Consider the following 18,217-nt stretch of genomic DNA (forward strand, 5'->3'; position numbering starts at 1 on the left):
CCTATTACCAAGCAGTAATTGTCAACATTATGCCAGTCTTGTTGATTAGGTTCAGTTCCTTTTTCTTTTTTATCCTTGCTATTCATTTAGTCTTTTAATAATTCCTGGCCACTTTTTGTTGCAGTTTTTTTATTTCCCCTAACTCCTGACTTCTAAATTATAAGGATGTTTTCCTGATTGGTCTCTCTATATACTGTTGTTTCCTATCTTTCAAATTTATCTTATATATTCTTGGTAAGTTAATTTTCATATTTAAATGTTATTCTCATGACCCAGCAAAGGTTATACTGTGTAAAAGAAAAAGTCTGTACTCATCTTGGAGTTTGAGACCCTCCTTAACCTGAGTCTACTTTATCTAATCAACTTTATTTCCCCCTCATCTTTACCACAAATCCTCATACGTGTATGTCTCCATCCATTCATTTAGACGTTATGGTCTTGCTTCTTATTGAGCATATGTGTTTTATAAAATATGAATATATTAAATTTATACTCAAATGTTGCCAGGTAATATGTAGATTCTAAGACAAATAATGGAAATTTTGTGAATTTTTATCTTTTTTTGAAGCAGGATTTCAATATGACTTTTAATTCAGAGACTGCGATTCTTTGTCTTTAAGCAGAGGCAAAAGAACCTAAAGATAACAAGGAGGTATCAAATCCTGATGATTTGGAACTTGAGTTGGAGAATCTAGAAATTAATGATGACACCTTGGAGTTAGAGGGTGCAGATGAAGCTGAAGATCTTACAAAGAAACTTCTTGATGAGCAAGGTAAGCACTATTTTGACAAAATTTTTAATTAGTTTTTCTACCCAAAGCTCTAGCCTAAGAATGTGGATCTTTACTCATTAATTCCTGTTTTCCTTTTGTTTCCAAGCTATCATTATTTCAGAATTTGATTTAGAACAGAAACATTGTATGTCCCATATTATATGACTACAAGTTTTAATGATCATTTAAATTCTAACTATCCTAATAGAGATTTCTTATGCTTCTTTACTTCCTAGCATTATTCTGAATTTATTTTAATTCTATAATATAATCTTTACAATCTTAATATAAATGTATCTGAGAGTTATTTAAAACGGTTGAGAGATAGCCCTGGCCGGTGTGGCTCAGTTGATTGGGTGTCATCTCATGCACTGAAAGGTTGCTGGTTTGATTCCTAGCCAGGGCACCTAAATAATAAACAAACAAACAAATAAGTAAATAGTAAATAGTAAGTAAGTAAATAAGTAAATAAGTGTAAGTAAATAAATAAGTAAATTAATAAGTGAAATGGTTGAGAGATAAAAGACAACTAGTAGATCAGTTGATCTGTGATCATTTTATCTGTATTTACAATTAGTTTTATAGTCAATAATAAAAAATATTGTTAGTTTTATTATTTAGGATTCTTTATTTAGAAGGATATCTTCTGTCAGTATTACTTTTTTCTCTACTGGCTTCATTGTTTCCTGTTGCAGATTTTCTTTCCTGGTGTCATGAAAAGAGGGTGGGCCTGGCTGGTGGCTGCCTCATGCTCAAATCATACCATCTAGTGACATAAAGGGAAAGAGATTCTCTCTACTGTCTATATAAGTGTCATGGAAGGACTTAGCTGGTGACCCAGGGGAAATGGAGGTATGCTGTGATCTGGCAGCACCCTCCCCCATCAGAATCCCATGGACTTACTTCAAAAGGCAGCCATGAGAGTGCTGTTAATTGAAGACTTGCAGGAAGGGGTGCTTGTTAGATAAAAGTAACAGATTTACTATAAAACTACATGTAATTTATGATTAATATTTTGTGTCTCATGCAAAAGTATGTCACTTTATTGTTTATCTGAAAGACTGTAGTGACTTGGGGTTGTGATTCTAGACATACCCAAACTTTCTAGGGCCAAATCTCAAAAAATGCTTCATTTTTTCCATTGGTAAGAAAAGTGCTTTAGATTATCTATTTCCCAAATAACTAATAATTGCATGTTTTTATTCTTATATTGCTTCTGTATTTTTTAAACCTAGAACAAGAGGATGAAGAAACCAGCACTGGATCTCATCTGAAGCTCATAGTAGATGCTTTTCTCCAGCAATTGCCCAACTGTGTGAACCGAGAGCTGATAGACAAGGTTTGATTGTCTCAGTATAACTTTACTGAAGCACATACACCATGTAGGATAGCTCTAATTAATAATGTCTGCAGTTTTTGGACTATTTTAGCTCTAGAATGAACCATTTCTTCAAATGGGATTTTATATTGGTATCCAAAATAAACACATAAATTTGGAGCCAATCTGTAGATGTTCAGTTTGGAAGTGGAACTGTCTCTAAAATCCTGTTTGCTTGACACTTCGTCACATAGGGACCCCACAGTTCGGAAAGTAGAACAGAAATTTTTAAAAGCTCTGTAGAGTACTGCCGTCTTCCTATATACTTAATGGGGGTCTATAAGGTCAAAACTTTTCATACTAATATTAAGGTATTTTTTTTTTTCCTTTTTCACTGTTTTTGATATTTACAGAAATGATTATGGATAAAGCCGCTGACATTTTTACAAATCAAAATGAAGTGGTAGTAAGCTGTACTCGTAGCCCTTGTCTTTGCTGCCATGCATTTGAAATTTTAAAAAAATGCCACTTTCACTTAAGAGTCTCCTTGATGAATCCATACAAATTAGTGCTTTCATTTCATTTCAACTTTTGATTACCTGCCCTTTTAATCTGACAAAATGGGACTTCTGCTTTCTTAGAGTTGTCTGGGAAAAATGACTTGTGTTTGAATTGCAAGCTGAACTAATTGTTTTTTGTTGTTTTTTTCATGGAATACCATTTTTACTTGAAAAAACTGATGGCAAAACTGATTATTTTTTCCATCTTGGGTGTTTAGCCATTTTTCTTTTATTTTCTTGTTTTGTTTTTTTTAAAGATTATCATGATAGGATTCTGTTTGTAATCACTATGACCATTAAAATAATCTTGTATTCCACTCCAAAAATTTCTGAAAGGATTGGAATAAGTGTCAAAGTCACTCATTGCCTATAGTTAATGATATTTAGGATTAGATATGTTATTTTAAACAGACTAAAACAGAATGTGCTGAATTAGACAGGAGAAAGGATATGGGTAGATCAGTAAAATTTTATTGGTCCCAAGAAAATAATATAACTAAGTTATCTAATGATAGGTATGTAATGTAATCATCTAATTAAAAGTAGATTGCAGTTCATCAATTTATAAGCTTTTCTTAGTTTAATTTCCCAATCTATTTTATTAAAATACTCAGAATGGCCCTAGTGGATACAGCCAGTTTGGCTCAATGGATAGAGCGTCAGCCTGAGAACTGAAGGGTACAAGTTCGATTGCAGTCAAGGGCACGTACCTGGGTTGTAGGTTCCTTTTCGGCCGGTGCCCTGGTTTAGGCGCATGCAGGAGGCAACCAGTCGATGTGTTTCTTCACATTGATATTTCTCTCTGTCTTTCCCTCTCCCACTCTCTCTAAAAATCAATGGGAAAATATCCTTGGGTGAGGATAAAAAAACAACTCAGAATAGCCGACAATTTTCTAACATGAACAAGATGAACCTTACACTTCAAGGAAAACAACTAAAAGCATTTATTGCCAACGAACACATTTGAGTTGTCAACAAAAATTAGAATTTTGGAAAACTTATGTCAACTACCATAAACTTGACAGCTTCCCAGTTTTTTTCTGAGAAGACTTTATCCTTGAGATTTTTTTGATGGGAATGGTGGTGATATTAAATAATATAATTTAAAAATAATATGTATGCGTTTGGAAGATCAGCATAACTCAGTGAACCATTCTTCTGAGTGATCAGTGCACAACGCTAACAAAGTTTTGCTTGGTTGTTAAAGATCCACTCAAAGTGCAAGGTAGATTTTAATCCAACAGCATGGAAATTTGATAAGATTTCAGATTCCACATTTCTCCTAACCCTTAAGAAACTACCACTTATCAAAGAATATTTAGAAATCCTGAAAAGGATATTTAAATTCACCTCTTTCCCAGCTATATATATGTGTAAAGTTGAATTTTCTTCATATAGTTCAGCTAAACACATCACAACAGATTTGCATGCATAATAGATAACAGACTTGTTATCTTCTAAAAGAGTGCCACTCGTCTGTCCCTAAAATTTTATTTTAATTGTTTTTAAATATGTCTTTTATTGACTTGAGAGACAGAGGAAGGGAGAGGGAGAGAGAGAAACATTGATGTGAGAGAGAAACATTGATCTGGTGCCTCCCTAACAAACCCTGACCAGGAATCGAACCCACCATCTGGGCACATGCTTTGATAGTGAATTTAACTGGAGACCTTTTGGTACGCAGGATGGTGCCCAACCAACAACTGAGCCACACTGGGCAGGGCAACTTTTTTTTTTTTTTAATATAGTTATTTCAAAAAACTGTTAACTAATAGGTTTATTGGTATTTTTAAATGAATTGGTAAGTTTAAAGTTTCTCAGTTTTAATTTGTAACAGTAAATGCCAATAAATATAAGCCACATAAATGAAGTGCTTTCAGGTCTTGAATAATTTTTTGTTGCTGTTGTTAATCCTTACCCGAGGATATTTTTTCCATTGGTTTTTAGAAGGAGTAGGGTTAGGGGTGTGGGGGGGAGAGAGAGAGAGAGAGAGAGAGAGAGAGAGAGAGAGAGAGAGAGAGAGAGAGAAAGAAAGAGAGAGAAGCATAGATTTTAGGCGCATTGATTGGTTGTCTCCCACACACACCCCTATTGGGGCTGGGGATTGAACCTGCAACCCATGTATGTACCCTTGACCAGGAGGAATTGAACTTGCGACCCTTTGGTGCGAGGGCTGACATTCTAACCACTTAGAAACACTGGCCAGCATGGGTTTTTAATAATTTTTAAGAATATAAAAGGCTCTTGAGACCCAAAGCTTGAAAACTGTTGCTTTAGGCCATGGTTTTGTCAAAGTGTAATGTAATCTTTTATCTCCCCGCGCGCCGCCCCCCCCCTCCCCCCCCGCCCCCCGCCCCATCGTGCTTTGAAGGTCTCCTGTAGAGAGCTACAGAAGTTAGGTTATTTTTTTACTTTTGGTTTCTGTACCTCTTCTTCAAATAATTTAGATGTATTTCAATAACTATTGATATAATCAAACAGGCTTTAAACTCTAAATTGCCTTACTTTTTGCAATGATTAGATCAATGTTTTCAAAACTTTGTAATTACAGATTTATTTCAGTTTTAGGTAGTCTAGCCCAGCTGGATGGCTCAGCTGATTTATACCACTAAGGTTGCGGGTTTAATCCCTACTCAGGGTGCATATGGGAGGCAACCAATCAGTGTTTCTCTTGCATATCGATATTTCTCTTTCACCCTATATCTGTCTATAAACAATCAATAAAAATATCCTTAGGTGAGGATTAAAAAGAAGGAAGCCTTTTTTCTTTTCTTTTATAGAGTATATCAGAAACCACCTCTTAAATAATTGCTTATTTTTCTAAGTTTGGAATATGACTAAATCTTTCCCATGCTAAATTTTAATTTATTTATTGCATATAAACAGAGATGAAAGAGAAATACCTTTACACTCCTGCTCCACCTCCCAAACTCTATTTTGAGTACTATAATGAAAGCTGAAGGTGGGAAAGATCTCATCAGTTTTCTGTGTTAGCAATATTGTTATGAATCTTCATTGGAAAGTATCCTTTAGTGCCCAGCTCAGTATTAAGTGCTGTGGCCAATAATAGCCATATATTAAATTCTAAGTTAGCTTTCTGAGGGTCAGATGAAAAACAGGGGCCAGTCTTCCCTGTTGGATTGGACCCTGGTGGATTCTTCTGGGAGTTAGCTTTCTCATGACAGGAATTTCTTCCATATATTGTTGTCAAAGGTCCAAATGGCTTAAGAGGGAAAAGTATTTGGGAACTAGGTAGAAAAATCTAAGAATTCTTTTAGCTCAATAATTAAGGTAAACTATATAACCTAAAATGAAGATTTCTTTTAGGTCACTTGGTAATGCTTATTTCTGCATGCATTTGATGATCAGAAGAATTTATTTTTACTTCATAAAATAAAAAAAAAATGGTGTTGAACTTTCTTTCACATTTACCTAAAACATTTTTTTCTTTTTTTAAATTTTTTTAAATTAAATCTTTATTGTTCAGATTATTACAGTTGTTCCTTTTTTCCCCCCATAGTTCCCCTCCACCAGGTTCCCACTCTGCCCTCTGCCCTTCCCCCCCTTCCCCACTGTCCTCATCCATAAGTGTACGATTTTTGTTCAGTCTCTTCCCCCCCCACACCTCCCCCCCCCAAGTAATCAGTCCACTCCCTTTATATGCCCCTGATTTCTATTATATTCACCAGTTTACTCTGTTCATCATATTATTTATTCACTTGATTTTTAGATTCATATGTTGATAGATGTGTATTTGTTGTTCATAATTTGTATCTTTACCTTTTTCTTTTTTTAAAAATATATTTTATTGATTTTTGACAGGAAGGGAGAGGGATAGTTAGAAACATCGATGAGAGAGAAACACTGATCAGCTGCCTCCTGCACACTCCCTACTGGGTATGTGCCCGCAACCAAGGTACATGCCCTTGACCGGAATCAAACCTGGGACCCTTGAGTCCGCAGGCTGACACCCTATCCACTGAGCCAAACTGGTTAGGGCTATCTTTACCTTTTTCTTCTTCTTTCTCTTCTTAAAGGATACCTTTCAGCATTTCATATAATACTGGTTTGGTGGTGATGAACTCCTTTAGCTTTTTCTTATCTGTGAAGCTCTTTATCTGACCTTCAATTCTGAATGATAGCTTTGCTGGGTAGAGGAATCTTGGTTGTAGGTTCTTGCTATTCATCACTTTGAATATTTCTTGCCACTCCCTTCTGGCCTGCATAGTTTCTGTTGAGAAATCAGCTGACAGTTGTATGGGTACTCCCTTGTAGGTAACTGACTTTTTTTCTCTTGCTGCTTTTAAGATTCTTTGTCTTTTGCTCTTGGCATTTTAGTTATGATGTGTCTTGGTGTGGTCTTCTTTGGATTCCTTTTGTTTGGGGTTCTCTGCGCTTCCTGGACTTGTAAGTCTATTTCTTTGACCAGGTAGGGGAAGTTTTCTGTCATTATTTCTTCAAATAGGTTTTCAATATCTTGCTCTTTCTCTTCTTCTGGCACCCCCATAATTCAGATGTTGGTACGCTTAAAGTTGTCCCAGAGGCTCCTTACACTGTCTTCATATTTTTGGATTCTTTTTTTCTTTTTGCTTTTCCGGTTGGGTGTTTTTTGCTTCTTTGTATTTCAAATCTTTGACTTGAGTCTTGCAATACTCTAGTCTGCTGTTGGAACTTTGTTTAATATTCTTTATTTCAGTCAGTGTATGCTTAATTTCTAGTTGGTCCTTTTTCATAACCTCAAGGGTCTCACTAGATTTCTTGAGGGTCTCACTAAATTTATCGGCAGTTTCACTAGACTTATTGAGGGTCTTACTAAATTTATCGGCGGTTTCTAGAAAATTCTTGGAAAATCTTGTAAGTGTGGTTTTGAACTCTATCTAGTAGTGTGCTTTCCTCCATTTCTGTCATTTGTGACTTGTTTCTTTGTCTCTGCATTTTTTATGCTTCCCTGTGTTGATAGAGTGGCTTTGTGTGCTAGGTGTCCTATAGGGCCCAGTGGCTCAGCCTCCCCAGTTACCTGAGGTGGACACTCTTGGTGCACCCCTTTGTGGGCTGTGTGCACAGTCTTGTTGTAGTTAAGCCTTGATTGTAGTTGGTATCACTGGGAGGAATTGACCTCCAGGCCAATTGGCTGTGAGAATCAGCTGTGTCTGCAGTGGGAGAACTTCTGTGCTAGAGACACCCTTCTGGGGCAAGACTTGCTTCAGTGGGGCTTTGGTGCTCACTGAGTCTGCCCCCTGAGTGTGTCCCTTATGGATCTGAGAAGTTGTAATCTGGATGGCCCCACTCTGACCACTGGGTACACTGGCTCTTGGATCTCTAAGGAGGTGCTAATTTAGCCTCTACCTGAGGCTACCCTGCAGGAGCTATGGAGAGATATGCAGATTCCTCTTCTTTGTTTGGGGTTTGGAGGTGCCCATATGAGGCCCAGCTGTGAAGCATTGCAAGCTGCTGTGGGGTCTTGGGCCTTCTTTTGAAAGTTCTGGGTCTCTCTGACCCAGTTGCAGTTTGTTAGGTAATTTTAGATTGCAAAGGGCCAGGCCTTTCATATGCAAAAGCATCTGCGCACAGCTTGGGTGGGACGGGGTCTCGGGATCAACAGGGCGGAGCAAGCAGGTATGGCTGATCCTGAGTCCTACCCTAAGAGGCCCTGCATCTCAGTGTCCCACAGTAATCACTGCAAGGGCCTCTGAGAGAAAGCCACCCTCAAGTTCCGCCCGCTGCCAGACAGTCCAGTTTCTTCCCATATGAGTCTGGGTCCCCAGAGGCTCGCCCTGAACTGGAGTTCAGAGCAGTCAGGAGCTTGTGTCTCCCTCCTGATTGAAAAAGACAGCTGCGCTTTTAGTTGCCAGCCCTTTCCACTTGTGCCTCCGTACCTCTGCACTTTACTTCCGCACCTCCTCTAAGTCTCAGTGTGCTTTTCTCTTTCCTTCTAGTTGTAGAATTTCCATTCGGCCAGCCTTCCTGTGGTTCGGGATGATGTCTGTTTTATCTTTTAGTTGTATTTTTGAAGTGGTTGTGTGAGACCACAATTTCAGGTGTTTACCTATGCCGCCATCTTGGTTTCTCTCTACCTAAAACATTTTGAAACAGGATTTTGAAAAACTTTTTACTGAGTTGTCAAGCAGCAGTTGTAACCAAAGTAGATAGACAGCACCAGTATAGGCATCTCTTGCTTTCATTTCTCCCCATAGGGCAGAACCAGTTAAATCTAAGAGTTAATATACATGGGAAGCTTTTTTTTTTCCTTTTTAAATTTCTTCAGATTTATTAATTCTGGCAGTTTTCTCACTCCTGCAGTCTTTTACCCAACACATTTATTTATTTTTTATTTTATTTTGTTTTAACGCTTAAAGTATTACAAAGAGTATTACATATCCCAACACATTTATTGAACACCTAATGTATGTACCAGGCATTGATACCCTTACGAATTTTTAATGTGTGGAGAGTTTTGAACATTATAGTGGTTTTCTGTTTTTTGTTTGTTTTTCATTTAACTGGTCGTTAATTATTATGGCAGGAAAAGTGTTTATTGACTTCTATTTTTATAAAATTTACTTATATTATGCAGATTATATGTATATTTAAAAGATAATATCTAAAATAGTTACTGAAGTACTTTTTTATTTTTTGTGTTTCCTAATTATGTTGAAACCTAGGCCATTATTAGTCATTATCATTTTTTTAAAATATACTTTTTAAAGATGTTGATATGCAAGTTGTTCTTTCTTCTTTCTTTTGGGGTGTGTGTGTGTGTGTAAGAGTGAAGTTTTTCCAGTTTTCTTATCTGAATACATGACCTTCGGGATTTTTATTAGTAGATCCAGAATTTTTAATTTGAGTGAATTGCTTGAATTTTCAGTTTTTCTTTGTTATTCTTATTAGCCATAATCTTTAATGTTATAAAATGTAAGCTTCAATGACATTTATTACATTTCCTTTACAAGCAGAAGAAAAAATTAAATAGATTTTGCTCTCGACTAATATTGATCTAAAGTTTTAGTCTTGGTGGATATTTTCAATGTGAGCCGGTTTCCTAAGTTAAACCTTATCAAATTCAGTTGTGCTATTTATTTCATCAGAAGTTTTAACCAAATGGGAGGTGTTTTATTATATTATCATCTACAGTAAAGTGTAGAAAGCCAATTCAGGAAAATCTGAGAATCTTTTATTTGTATCTGATCTTCAAATCTACCTAAAGATTGGTATGAATAATAAAATAATCATGTGAACCTATGGAAGGAAAATATTTGAGAAACCCAAAAGGACATTTGTTCATAATATATTCCTTTTTAAAGTATAACAAATTTGTTATTTTCTTAAACCAACTATACTGAATATTTTTTTAAAAATTAAAAAATATGCATGCCTACATTTAAAAAATACCAGTTACTTCACGTTGTTGTTTTCCAGTGGTTTCCCAGAACATATACCTCTCTTAGACTTTCTTTTTTATTTTTAATATTAAATTTATCTTTATTTTTGGAAGTATTACAGAAAAATCCCTTTTTCCCCCAATGACCTTTTCTAGCTCATCCCCTCCCCCTACCCCAGGCCTTCACCACACTATTGTCTGTGTCCATGGGTTATGCATATATGTGTATAAGTTTTTGATTGATCTCTCCTTCCCATCCGCCCCATCCTCCCTCCCCCTCCGCCTTCCCCCAGATTCTTCAGTCTGTTCCATGCTTCTGTCTCTGGATTTATTTTGTTCTTTTACACAAATATTAGATGTTAGACATGTTGATGAAATATTGAACATATTTTTGTTATTAAAACATAGAAGAGTGGAGTACTATACTAAATAACAGCTGTGTGCATTTATTACAGTCCTGTGATATGGTTTGTTTAATTAAGTTACTAAATCTGATTGCTGACACTGAACCTTTCAGTCATTGTCGAGGCACTTACTCTTACATGTTTCTTGGAATAATCTATGCTTAGCTCTCTTACCTACTTTATCTTTATTCCTTTTTGATTATCTGGTTTAGTATTAGTAACTTATTTGGCTCCTGGTAACTGTCCTTGTAGAAAACTTTTCTGAAATCAACACTGATTTATTTAACTTTAATGAGGTTAAAGCATTGATTGTGCATTTAATGTAATTATTTGCCAAACATTGCATGATCATGAGTCTAACCACTCGAAGTTCTTTTTCTAACTCTAGGTTGCAATTTAAAAGTTTATGAAACATATTTTGAGATACATAAGGACAGAGGAGTTTAAGCTCAGTGATCTTTTAGTTTGGGATATGCTTATAATACTAGTCTTTTAAAACCATTTGAAACGTTTAGGAACAGGTGGAAATCCATTGTAGCACCAGGATTTTTGTTTTTAGTAGCTAAATGAAGGTTTTTTTTTTTTTTTTTTTTTTTTTTAAGAAAAAGTTTGCTTTTTCTCCTATAGGCAGCCATGGATTTTTGCATGAACATGAACACAAAAGCAAATAGGAAGAAGTTGGTACGGGCACTCTTTATAGTTCCCAGGCAAAGGTAGGTATTTTTTTAAAATAAAGAGTAATTTTTTAGTGTTTTTACTTGCAGTGATGATTGTAATATCAAAGTTTTTATTTAGTTACTTATTTAAAAATATTCCTGGTCAATAGACATTATTAGCATATTTTCTGTAACTTGTTTCTCATTGATTTTTGTTCTTTTTGTCATTAGCTCTAAGTGGAAATATTTCTTCTGATGCTTTCCTGTTATTTTAAGAGAAAATATAACCTATTTTAAGAGAAATGACCATCTTTGCTAGAAGCAGTTGGTTTACATTTTTGCTTTTGAGGAGAAAAAAATAATAAATGGTATATAAGTTTTTTGGAGAGTTTTATTTTGTGTAAAGATCACACTAATTGAATGTGTCCAGTTCTTGCTGTTGTATTTAAATGAAAATATTCAAGTTATTTTATAATTATGATAGTTTAAAATTGGAAGTCACATTAGCATGTGTTGCTGAGAATTCAAGTAGTATATTCAGTTGTGTGCATTATGTGTTTAGAGAATTCTATTGCTCTAAATTAGACTAAATTAAATGCCTTACTTCATCTGCAAATTTCAGGACCACTTAAGATTTTTCACCTTAGGAACCTGGAGAAGATTTATTTCTGTTTGTTCAACAATAAGTAATTAAAGAATTTTGTTAACTATTATGATTACTATATGTAACATAGCCAAGATAGATACAAAAGATAAGAATTCTAAGGGATTTTACTAAAGGTTTCTTAAGCAAGATTTTAATTTGGTTCATTCATTAATAGGGGCCCATTACCTTTTAATGGTAAGATTTCTCAGTAAAACCAAATCACTGCTTTTCTTTTTTCTTTTGTATTGGTTTTTATCTCTTCTCAGCATCATTAATATGAGCATTAGGTTTTTTATTTTAGTGGGGAAAGGGAAATGGAATGTGCTAATATCATGAGTAGATAACAGTTATCTAGTTGAGAAAGTAAAAAAGATGAATGTTTTTATTACATAAAATTATATATTATTTCATCAAATGCAAGATGCTATTAGTTATGAAGTGTACCATTATTTTATGTGCAACCAAGAGAGAAAAATATTGCCATTTTGAAGGCTTTGATTAAGAAGCATATTTCACTTTCTTACACATAAAAGTAGGTTTATAGTTATGAGTACACGAAACACCTAGTTTATTCTTGTATTATTATTTATTATTGTATTATTTTCCATATGAACAACTGTAAACCTTTTGCCCCACCCAGTATTTGTAAATGGGAAAAAGTGCATTTTGAATTGAGGAAATATTTTTTTCCTCATTATCTTGGACCAAATTTTTTCAAATAATGCTTTTTTTTTTACCTTCATATTTTTCTGTTCAACTGTTTTTTTTAAAAAATATATATTTTATTGATTTTTTTACAGAGAGGAAGGGAGAGGGATAGAGAGTTGGAAACATCCATGAGAGAGAAACATCGATCAGCTGCCTCCTGCACACCCCCTACTGGGGATGTGCCCACAACCAAGGTACATGCCCTTGACCGGAATCAAACCTGGGACTCTTCAGTCCACAGGCTGACACTCTAGCCACTGAGCCAAACTAGTCAGGGCTCAACTGTTTTATTTGAACACAGGAACATGTATAACAGTCGCCTGGAATTATTTAACAGAATAAACCAAAGTTAGCAAAAATAAAAGGCTTTGTTAACAAAAGAAATCATGCAATAATATTTAAGTAGTTTACTTACAAAAGAGCATCTTGCTTCTTTGTATCCCCATTTCATTCTACTCCACCATTGCCTGCTTCTGTCTCCAAAAGAAAAAGTTCTTAAAAACTATGTACTACTGTTTGGTTCTTATGGCAGTTATTTCTTTATAGCTGAATTTATCTGCTTTTGGCTTAGCAGATTTCTGCAAATTAGAAGTAATTGGAATCTGCTAGAAAACAGAGACTTGAAAGTAGTAGGAAGTGACAATTTATAGTTTGAGAGGAGAAAAAATAAAGATACAAGTACTTAAAATGGATGTATAACATTCTGGAGCCATGAGTAAGAAACCATATAGTCTTACATATCTGAAATGTATACATATAATAATTTAGATTTTTGGTGTGTTGTTTTAAATCCTCACCCGAGAACTTTTTATTTATTGATTGATTTTAGAGAAAGAGGAAGGAGAGAGAAAAACATCGATGTGAGAGAGAAACATTGGTCAGTTGCCTCCCGTATGTGCCCCAACCAGGAATCGAACCCATAACCTTTTGGTGTACTGGACGATGCTCCAACAGAGCAACCCAGCCAGGGCTAATTTAGGTTTCTTATACATCAGCCTAAGTGATCAGGAAAGATTGTGTTCTAAAATTTTTTAAAAATATTTTTAAAATTGGTTTTTAGAGAGGAAGGGAGAGGGGTAGAGAAGTAGAAACATCGATGAGACAGGAACATCATCTATCGATCTGCTGTCTCCTGCACGTCCCACTCTGAGGTTCGAGCCTGCAATCCTTGGCATGAGCCCTAACCTGGACTCAAACCTGTGACCTCTTGGTTCCTGGGTTGACACTCAGCCACTGAGCCACACCAGCAGGGTTGTGTTCTAAAATTTTTTCACTCATTGACTAATTCAATAAGACAGTGATTTTCAACTTGTGTGTTGCAAGGATTTTTACAACAAAACATGCAATACTTGACTAGTCAGGGAACTGACCTCTTTTCCCTTAGATTGTCAAATAACAAAATGACAACAGCCAACACAACAATAGCTGTCTGGTGAGAATGAATCAAAATTATACCATTTTTTTTTTTACCAGATTGGCAAAAAATATATGTTTTGGTATGCTGCAAAATTTTAGTAATTAGTGTATGTGCACCATGAGATGAAAAAGGTTGAAAAATCGCTGCATTAAGGGTTTGCTGTATACTGTGATTAGTGCGTTAGATACAGTGGTGAACAGGAGAGGTTTGACTCTTGTATTCATGCAGACTGTAGTTTGGATAGAAAGATCAAGAAGCCTAAGTGTAATTACCAAGAAGAATCACAGTGTGCTTTCAAGTATAGCAAGTGGAACTGATTGATCTATTCTTGGGTGAGAGAAAGCTGCCTGGAACAAGGGCAGTTATTTTTTTAATATTTTTAGAATGTATTTTTACTGATTTCAGAGAGGGAGAGAGAGACATAGAAACATCAGTGATGAGAGAGAATCATTGATAGGCTGCCTCCTGCATGCCCTGCCTTGGGGATTGAGCCCACAACTTGGGCATGTGCCCTGACCGGAATCAAATTGTGATCTCCTGGTTCATAGGTTGATGCTCAACCACTGAGCCATGCCTGCTGGGCCTTAACAAGGGCATTTAATCTGAGTTCTGAGAAAGGAATTATCTAGACTAGGGGCGGGTGAAGAAAGGGAATGTTGAAAGAGCATTTCTGATAGAGGCAACAGTATGTGTAAGAGCCAGAGACTTGGTATCAAATTACTGCAAAACTTCTTTCTTGGTTTCTCTGGACATTGACATCTAGAATAAGCTGCAGGAAATAGGCCCTGTTTATTTATTTTATTTTATTTTTTGCCCTGTTTACTTCTTTATCTCCAGCATTTAGCACATTGCCTGACAGCTAGAAGATGATATTTAATGCCCCATTTCAGCTTCTTCCGTCTTAATTCTAGCCACTCTTGCTCTTGCAAAATCCTGATCTGTAATGATTTCTTGACTACCCTTTGCTCTCTCTACTTCCACGAATCTGTTTTCTATTCTATTTGTGGGATATCCTTTTTTATTATTCTGAAAATCTCTGGCTCAGCCTTTAAGTCTTATTTAGCATCAGAGCTAAATATAGGCAGTCCTTGGGTTACGTCGACATATATCGTTTCGTGGTTACGTTGCCACCTCCCATTTACAGTATTTATTAAAAAAAAAAAGTTATGTCATTTTGATGTATGTACATATGTGCTTTATGTTTCTATTATTTATTTACCACAAATAAAGGTCAGGAATTGTTATCTTTCCTTTAAATTTTTTTTACTGTTTCACTTCATTTCTGCTGTGTATGTGCTCCATGTAAGTGACGTAGGTGCTTATGTAGGTGGGTTCCGACTTACAGCAAAAATCGCCTTACGTAGTAGGAATGGATCTCGGACGTAACCCGAGGACCTACAGTAATACTCATCTTCGCTGAATAATTGTCTTTATATCTTTTATGTAGATATAGGTGCTCTTTTATAGCACTTTCAACCTGTCTTTATATGAAGAAATACCACAATGTTGGTTTGTGCCTATCTCCCTACCAAACTGTAAAAACTATAAGCTCTTTAAAAGAGAAAACTAGACCTTTTCATTTTGTACATCCCCAACACCAAGTGTAGTGTTTGGTACCAAGTTAAGTGTTTGAAAATATTTGATGAGTTTATGTTAGTCATATGCAAATTAAAAAATTAATTTGGAAAAATAAGTAATACACCCACAGGGCTCAAAACCCAGAAGTATAAAATATTACATGCTGAAAAGTGTTCTTTCTGTCCTTTTCTCCCCATCTACCCAATTTCTACTCCTCCCAATAGGAAACCACTATCTTGATTCTTTTGTATCCTTCCAAAGTTTCTTTTGCGTCTAGGACAAGAAAATGCAATTATAGATTTTTATATTTCCTGATTTCTACACAGGGGCAACTTATTGTTCCTATTAGTCTGAACTTTACTGTTTCCACTTAACAATATAGCTTGGAGATCTTTTCAGATCAATACATAATTTCCCTTGTTCTTTTAAAGATACATTGTTTCTTTTTATGTACTATATTTAACTATTTTGGACATTCCAATTTTTACCATTACAATGTTGTCTTTGTACTTACCCTTTTTTTTTCTCTTCTTGATTTTATGTTAGCTAGTAGCTTATTCATTTTAGATTTTTGTTAACCAAAAGAAAGAAAGAAAAACAGTTTCTGGGTTTATTGTTTATGTATTTACTGTTTTACTGTTTTCTTACTATTTTTGGCTTTGCCTTGATTAATTTCTTCTCTTTTAGCTTCTTTCATTTATTTTATTCCTTTTTTGATATTTAATATATTGTCCTCTGAGCATGGTTTTAGCTGTATCTCTTAGTTTTGACATGGGGTGATTTCTGTGTTTATGTTTTCTAGAAATTCTCCAATTTTAGCTTCTTTATTTTAAAATTTTTATTTACCTATTTATTTTGGTTACCTAATGAGATGTTTGAGAGAGAATTGAAATTTCCAGATAGTGGGACTTTTTGTTTTGTTTTCTGACTTGGTTAATAATTTACATACTTTTTGCACTTCAGTTAGAGAATACTAATTCTGTAATTAGTACTATTCTTTAATTATTTTTACTCAATTTGAAATTTTTTGAAATTTATTTGTGGCCTATTAAAGTGTTAATTGTTATCAATACTCTTTGAGCACATTTTTAAAAGGTTACATTCTTTGTTTCATGTTGTAGAGTTAAATGGATTGATCAGGCAGGTTTACATTATTAAATAACTATTTTATTAAGGTCTTGTGTTTTCTTGCCTTTTTTTTTTTTTTTTTTTTGTCCATTTGCTGGGGTTATGGGCCGAGAGAGATGAATAGAAGACGAATACAATTGATATGTGTTGTTTCTTCTGGTAACTGCTATGTGAAGTAAAACATATCTCACACTTTTTTTCTTATAAAGTGTTATTTGTCTTATTTAATTCTTTTTTGGGCCTGAACACTAATTTACCTGGTATTCAGGTTATGGATTTCTGCCTTTTTTTTTTTTTTTTTTCATTCTGGTATGCTTTTTCCCTTTTCAGTCTTTTAGAATCACTTTATTTTAGTTGAGTTTCTTGTATATTATTGAATTGAATTTTACTTTGAGATCCATTCTGAAAATGTTTCTTATAAGTTAGACTATTTATTACATTTTTTTACTAAGACAGATAAGAATTGAGTTCTGTTATATTATTTGTCTTTTCAATTTAATTTTTTAAAGTCTGATCTGTTTGTATTGTCTTACTTATTATCTTACATGTAGATTTATATGTTTTCTGATTTTAGGATGGTTTTTCTATATTTGTTTGAGTAATTACTTTCATGATTATAGGTTTGCTTAGTAAAGGTTTATACAGTCTTACTGTTTGCCACCATGAGTATGATGATAAAGTAGCCTACGTTCCCTCCCCTTTTTTCTCTCTTCTCACCCATCTGATTTTAATTAATAATGTTATCTTCCTTAATATATTTTTTACTCTTTTTTTAATATATTTTTTATTGATTAAGATATTACATATGTGTCCTTATCCCCACGTTACCCTCTTACCCCCCCCCGCCCCCCGCTCATGCCCTCACCCCCCCCCCCACCCCCCCCCCCCCGTTGTCCGTGTCCATTGGTTAGGCCTATATGCTTGCATATAAGTCCTTTGGTTGATCTTTCCCCCTTACACCCACCCTCCCCTACCTTCCCTCCAAGGCCCGACAGTTCAATCATTGCCTCTCCGTCTCTGGATCAGTCCTTGTTCATCAGTTTATGTTGTTCATTATATTCCACAAATGAGTGAGATCATGTGGTATTTATCCGCTCTCCAGTTCCATCCATGCTGTGGCAAATGGTAAGAGTTCCTTTTTCTTCTTCTTCTTAAAGAATACCTTTCAGCATTTCATGTAATGCTGGTTTGGTGGTGATGAACTCCTTTAGCTTTTTCTTATCTGTGAAGCTCTTTATCTGACCTTCAATTCTGAATGATAGCTTTGCTGGATAAAGTAATCTTGGTTGTAGGTTCTTGGCATTCATCACTTTGAATATTTCTTACCACTCTCTTCTGGCCTGCATGGTTTCTGTTGAGAAATCAGCTGACAGTCGTATGGGTACTCCCTTGTAGGTAACTGATTGTTTTTCTCTTGCTGCTTTTAAGATTCTCTGTTTGTCTTTTGCTCTTGGCATTTTAGTTATGATGTGTCTTGGTGTGGTTCTCTTTGGGTTCCTTTTGTTTGGGGTTCTCTGCGCTTCCTGGACTTGTAAGTCTATTTCTTTGACCAGGTAGGGGAAGTTTTCTGTCATTATTTCTTCAAATAGGTTTTCAATATCTTGCCCTCTCTCTCTTCTTCTGGTACCCCTATAATTCTGATGTTGGTATG

The 18,217-nt window shown here is 35.2% G+C and overlaps 1 protein-coding gene across 1 annotated transcript in view; it reads left to right on the plus strand.

Annotated features, from left to right (window-relative positions):
• UPF2 (UPF2 regulator of nonsense mediated mRNA decay) overlaps positions 1-18,217 on the plus strand; it is a gene marked incomplete at its 3' end in the record, with an annotated part of 119,532 nt that overhangs the window by 37,139 nt on the left and 64,176 nt on the right. The window contains exons 6-8 of the mRNA XM_081093303.1: positions 621-773; positions 2,009-2,112; positions 11,061-11,146. Of these exons, the coding sequence (XP_080949429.1) occupies positions 621-773; positions 2,009-2,112; positions 11,061-11,146 (343 nt within the window). The remainder of the gene's footprint in view (positions 1-620; positions 774-2,008; positions 2,113-11,060; positions 11,147-18,217) is intronic.

The sequence above is a fragment of the Myotis nattereri genome (assembly GCF_964212035.1).
Source record: "Myotis nattereri genome assembly, chromosome: 1".
In the NCBI taxonomy this organism is placed as follows: Eukaryota; Metazoa; Chordata; class Mammalia; order Chiroptera; family Vespertilionidae; genus Myotis; species Myotis nattereri.